This window comes from Rhineura floridana, chromosome 11, assembly GCF_030035675.1.
Source record: "Rhineura floridana isolate rRhiFlo1 chromosome 11, rRhiFlo1.hap2, whole genome shotgun sequence".
Lineage (NCBI taxonomy): Eukaryota > Metazoa > Chordata > Lepidosauria > Squamata > Rhineuridae > Rhineura > Rhineura floridana.
In genome coordinates this window covers 19,477,939-19,483,937 of record NC_084490.1, presented here as the reverse complement: position 1 = coordinate 19,483,937, position 5,999 = coordinate 19,477,939, and the positions used below count along the sequence as shown (strand labels likewise).

The window sequence follows — 5,999 nt, the reverse complement described above, 5'->3', positions numbered from 1 at the left end:
CCATAAAATGTGAGTGTCTGTAAAACCCAGGATCAGCAGGGAGAGTTGGAGGGAATGGCCACAAAATATTTTGAGTGGGCTGGCCTGCACTGATCCCGTGGTGCAAATGCATCTATGCAGGACAGGAAGCAATGCAGCCTTCATTAAGGAGCACACTTAAGGCTCCTTCCTATCCACCCCAACCAACTGTTCAAACCTTCAGAAGAGAAACCTCTGCCATATTGCTTAATATATTGTTTTTGTTGAATATAATGGAGGAAATAATCACAACTGAAACCCAAACAGATATCTTATTTTGGGACAGGGGGAGGGGATACGGAAGGTGGGGGAGGGGGTTTGTTTTATTTGTATATGTTAATCAGAAAATGAATAAATTTAAAATAAAATTTAAAAAACCCTCTGCCATCTGCTTGCTCCATGTGTTCTAAAAGCAGCCCTCCAAACGGCACCAATTTCTCACTGCATCCCCACTTCATATATACAAATGGACACCTTGCCTGTGTCAGAAGGAATCTGGCTACAGAAGCATTTGGGACTGTAGAACTAGCAGAATCACACTGCTTCAGGATCAGCTGCCAGTGACACAGCCTCAGAGCCAGGCTCTTAGGAGCATCTTTTAAACCTCTGCTGCCCACCAGCACAGATTCCAGTCCTGAATCCCAATGAGATGAGTACATCCTGACTGCCACAGGACCCATTGGGAAAGGGGGCATAGCTCAGATGTAGAGTATCTGCTTTGCTTTCAGAAGGTTCCAGGTTCAGTCACGGGCATCTCCAGGGAGGTCTGGGAGAGAACTCCATCTGAAACCCTGGAGACCTGCTGTCAGTCAGTGTAGACAATACTGAGATAGATGGACCAATGGTCTGATTTGATATAAGGCAGCTTCCTAACCTTAATGAGCAGGTGAAAATGAATTCCTGATTTCTCAAGCAAGGGAAACATCTCAGTGAATTAGAATCAAAAGGGGGTCAAAGCTTATGACCAAAATCCGTATCAGCAACTTTCTGAATTATAGTAATTTTGCCATTTTGGGGCAATTTAAACAAAATGACAACTGCTTGTGTTGTCTGGGGAAGGAACGACCCCAGCAGCAATCTATTAACATCACTCAGCCACTGCATGTTCTGGTTCTAATCCTTTATTAGATAATTTGGCAACTGTTTATGCAGTCTTAGTAGCCCGGGTCCGCTTCTTCTTCACCACCACTGGCTTCTGGCTGCGCAGAATTGCACTGGCACGACGCAGGGCAGCCTGGGGGGGGGGCACAGAAGAGAAAGGGGGGAGAGAAAACAGGAAAAGTGAACTAAAGGAGCCTCATACAGAAAACTCAAGCTGCATGAACTTTCTACGCACCATTTATTTCCAGGCCAGGCTCCCACTGCAGTTTCTTGCAAAACCCAGATTCTGAAGCATACCTTCTCACCACAGCTTACGACAGGGCTCCCCCGCAACTTACATTACCCATCTCCCCTCTCCTCCCCAGCTTTCCAGATCTGCCAACTGAAGACCACCGCACCCCTCTTACTCCCTGCAGGGCAGTTGTTGAAATATATCTCTCCTTCACTACAGGCAAAACTACGCACAGCTTCTCTTAGGTGCGGGATACAGAGTCTAGCCAACCTGCACAGGGAGCTAGGGAGGAGGAAACTAGAGAAGCCGCCCTCCCATGCACCAAAGTAAAGTAGCATAATTTGCACGGTCCTGTATAGTGGAGTGACTGGGAGGGACAACCCATCCAAGGCTTCTCCTTTTCCTCTGCAGGAAAAATGGAAGTCCTTTAGCAATTTCTCCGTTACTTTTGCAATTCATTGCCATAACTCCAACCCCAAAACATTGCCATAACCCCAGCTCCTACAAATGAGCGTTTTTCAGAGGCTGTGCCACACTTTGGATATTCAGAATGCTATACAAGCTTCTTATACATCCTCACTCCTCACTCCAAAATGCAAGTGCTCTTCGGGAAGACAGTTCAGCTTGCCATTTTGTTTCTGATGCATTGCCACTATAAGCTCACTAGACTGGTGTCGGCTAAGAATAGCCAAATGCAAACCCACAGAACGAGAAGACATAGGGCCTCATCTTACCATGCGCAGGTCCTTGCGATAGTTGTTCTTGCGGATGATGTGGCGAAGGCTGCTGAGAGTAGCACGTGCATTTTTGTTGATGGTGATCTTCTCATAGGAGGTGGCTGGTTTCCGCTGGCCTGCAAGAGTGAAGGAAGTTAGACTGCACAGACAGAACAAGAACCTAAAATCTCTGAGGTGGTGGCAGCTCCAGTTCCAGAACGATGGCTACGAGCAATAGCAAATCACACAGCGCACTTAGGAGAAAAATGTCTAAGTGCTTCAAATAAGTTAGTTAAATAGTTCTTATATCAAGGATGCCTAATCTATGATGCTCTGGATGCTGTTTGACTCCAACTCCCATCAGCCCCAGTCAGCAATAATGAGAGTTGTAATCCAGCAAGATCTGGAGGGCCTAACATTTGCCACCCGTCTTACAAGTAGGTCAGTATTATCACCCCATAATACACAACTGCAGCTGAAAATGAGATTGTGGCCTGCTCAAGGCCCACCCAGTCAGCTCAACTGAAATTTTCAGCTTGAGACTTGCAGTCCAAACTCACACTCTTAAATGGCTTAACCCCACCGGCAATTTTATTTTATTAGGAACGCTTTCAATTGCCAGCAGAATGAAGAGGAAGATAGCTCAACTAAGATGTAACTAATGCAGGTAAGACCACAGCCATCCTGACTATCAAGAAAGGCACAACTGACACCAGCTGATACTGGACAAAAGCACTCCTGGCCACAGGCGACAGCTGTGCATCTAACAAGAAGGGTCCAGGAATACTCCCAAGCTATGAAGCTGATCTTTTAAGGAGAGTGGAACACTGTCCAGAACAGGATGACATCCTATACTTGGACGAGTATGTCTCTTAACCAACAACACCTTTATCTTCTCCAGATTTAAATTCAGTTTGTTTAACCTTGTCCATCACTGACCAGACACAGATTCAGTACCTCCCTGGCCTCCTCAGGATTTGATGGCAGGGAGTTATAGAGCTGAATATCATTAACGTACTGATAGAAACCGACTCCCTGATGGTCTGTCTCAGTGGTTTCACATGGATGTTGAATAGCATTGGAACTTTTATGACCCCAGTTGCAGAAATCCTTATTTCCAAGAATTTGGAATTCATTTTTCAACAATGGCTGATATTAATACAGACATTTGGAATTGGTGGACAGAGTGGAGGCAAGGAGCCAGTAAGAATATTAGAAGACCCTCCCTCTCTGGACACAAATCTATGTCCCTCTGACTTTTACCATTCTGCTAAATACTATACTATCTACACACAACTTTTCTATGCCTCCATGAGAACTAGGGACATGATTTTTTAAAAAGATAGCTACATGTAGCTCATTTGCTATTTATGGACTGGTTGGACTGGTTCCACCACTCCTTTGTAGAATTTATAGCCCACCATTCACTGAATAGATCTCAGAAAACCTCTTCCATCCTTCTCTTGTGTCCCCCACTCCACTCAGCATCATTACACAGGATTTCCCTCTAAACTGGGCTAACCCACCTGCACGCTTCTTGAGGACTACAACGATGCCCTTCTGGTCAGCAGCAGGCTCCACCCCAACGGTCTTGCGATGAATCAGCCCATTGTAGCGGAAAGAGTTGCGGGCTTTAAGGTTGTTGGGTTCCTTTGAAGTAACAAAGAAAGCTGTTACTAGGGAAAACCTATAGCTTAGTGGTGGAGTTTCTGTTTTGCATGCAGAAGATCCCAGGTTGAACCCCCACATCTGCAGATAAGGCTCAGAGGTAACCCCCCCTAAAACCCTGGAAAGCCACTGCCAGCCAGTCCCTCTACACAATACTGAACTAGATGGACTATTGGTCTGACTCAGTATAAGGCAGCTTCCTATGTTCCTATTAGGACCCCTGAATTCCAACAGAAAAAGAGTGGAGCTTAGAGGTCTGGAAAAAACTATGAGGGCCGAGAGAAAGGGCTTTTCTGCTTCAAAGAGGGAAATCAAGGTTAGCAGGGTTCCTTAGGACATGAATAAGCCCTAGTATTTTCACTAAGGAGTAGAGGAAATCAAGGTTCCCAATTTTTAATTGGGGGAGGAGGGCAGCTCACCGTGCTGTATGTTTGCTTGTTTCTTTTGATAAGGAAACTTGAGCAGTTGCGCACTATCATCCACTGCAGATGGGCAGACATTGTGCCAAATCCTAGGCATGGGGAGACCAAACAATCAAACTTCTGTTCCTTACAGTCTATGTCAAAAGCTCAGGGCTAGAAACACACAAGATAAGTAGGGTTTCTATCTCACCCCATTTAAACTTTTCAATACCAGCTACACATCCTTTTATGTCCTTACAGCTTTACTCTTCCTTTAGACAACTGCACTCTCATTGTGTGCTCTTTTACATTTATTATTATAGTCATGACATATTGGTACCTCTAAAGATCACACTCATTTCCCAACACAATAGGCCATGCTTATCAGCCCTCTGATGGAGACCACTGCAATACAGTATATGAAAGGGAATTTACATTAGGGCCCAAACTGAAGTAGAGACTGACAATTGGTTTCTATACCGCATATTTTGCCAATGAGCAGTAGTAGAATAACAACATCACTTATCTTCCACCCCCAGATCTATGCAACAGCAAAGAGAAACAAACAACCAATGAAAGGAAATACACATTTAAAGGGCAACTCTTCCTCCCAAAAGTAGAACAACACAGAAATGCTATTATCTGAGAAGTGATAATGCAGTTAGGAAGATGTCACCACACTAGATTATGCATACTGTCAAGACATCATCCACGCTTACAATATGTGATTAAACATATTTCTCCGTAACATACAAGACTAACACAACTTTCACGTTATAACCTTACACCATACCATGCGGGCTGTCGAGTTTCATTAAAGAGATTTTTCATTCTCGTCTGTTTTAAACGGGGCTGAGGCACCCATATGTTCACAAAAAAAGACCAGAGACCAGGAAGCACCGTCCGCACAGAAACGGAGAGGATTCCTTAATCCCAACTTGATAATGCTACACACGCTTACTTACAATTAAGCCCCTTGAACTCAACGAGATTCACTTGTGGATTGTGCTGGGAATTTAGCTCAACCCCAGCTCTTCCCAAGGTGAGCATTACCTGCACACCGCCCCCCTGAACAAGATGATAATTAGGTTAACCCACAACCTTTTTGTGCCTGGTCAACTGAAGTCTACAAGAATTGAAAGGGAGAGGGCTGGTCCACGTGACCTCACACTTTCCCATTCTCCAGAAGCCTCAGGCCCATACACTCCTAGGAAAGGACCCCGAAGCTTGCCCTTCATCGCTCCCAAGTCCCCCAATTCTCTTCCCTCCCACCCAGGGGGGATAATCTCACTTTCCCATCCAGGACAAGCACGCGGCCCACTTCTTACCCTCTTCTCGCTACGGCGACCGGAAACGGAAAAGGAGGAACCTACTCAGCACGACAGGGTTTTTTATGTCCTCCCTCCCACCTCCCAGGAAACTTCTCCATCGTCCGGCAACCCGCCTCTTCCGCCATGAGACATAGAGTCTTTACGGGAACTTCCGGTCTGCTTTTGAACAGCTTTTCCTCTCTGGTTTCCAATGCAAAGTTTATAAAGGGGTTTCGCCACAGAGATGTTAACAGATAGAGCGGCGCCACTGTGCGCTTCTTAGAGAATCGTGGCCAATGGGGGGCTTTCAATTTTAACTGCTTCGGTGATGCTCAGCATAGTCTCCGGAGTCGTTCGGAAGTAGCCGGCCTGATTCTGAGAACGGCTTCGGAGGAGCTCGGTGGTACTTCGGAACCGCTCGGGTTTTCCTTTGAGCAATTTTGTATGACGTCGAGGGCGTTCTGAGAAGGCGGCTATTGACGATCGAACAAAGACTTGGAACCAATCGGAGATGAGCGGGAGCGCCTTTCGAAGTCCCCCTTCGGACCGCTCG

At 45.8% G+C, this 5,999-nt stretch overlaps 1 protein-coding gene across 1 annotated transcript; it reads right to left on the bottom strand.

Moving 5' to 3' along the window:
* Window positions 1-1,123: 1,123 nt before the first annotated feature.
* On the bottom strand, window positions 1,124-5,571 carry RPL28 (ribosomal protein L28). The gene is made up of 5 exons (XM_061589387.1): window positions 5,465-5,571; window positions 4,155-4,246; window positions 3,594-3,717; window positions 2,086-2,204; window positions 1,124-1,252 (listed from the first exon to the last, which is right to left on the bottom strand). Exons 2-5 carry the CDS (start codon window positions 4,233-4,235, stop codon window positions 1,163-1,165), a joined length of 414 nt encoding a protein of 137 aa, XP_061445371.1. The 5' UTR covers window positions 4,236-4,246; window positions 5,465-5,571; the 3' UTR covers window positions 1,124-1,162.
* Between the last annotated feature and the right edge of the window lie 428 nt (window positions 5,572-5,999).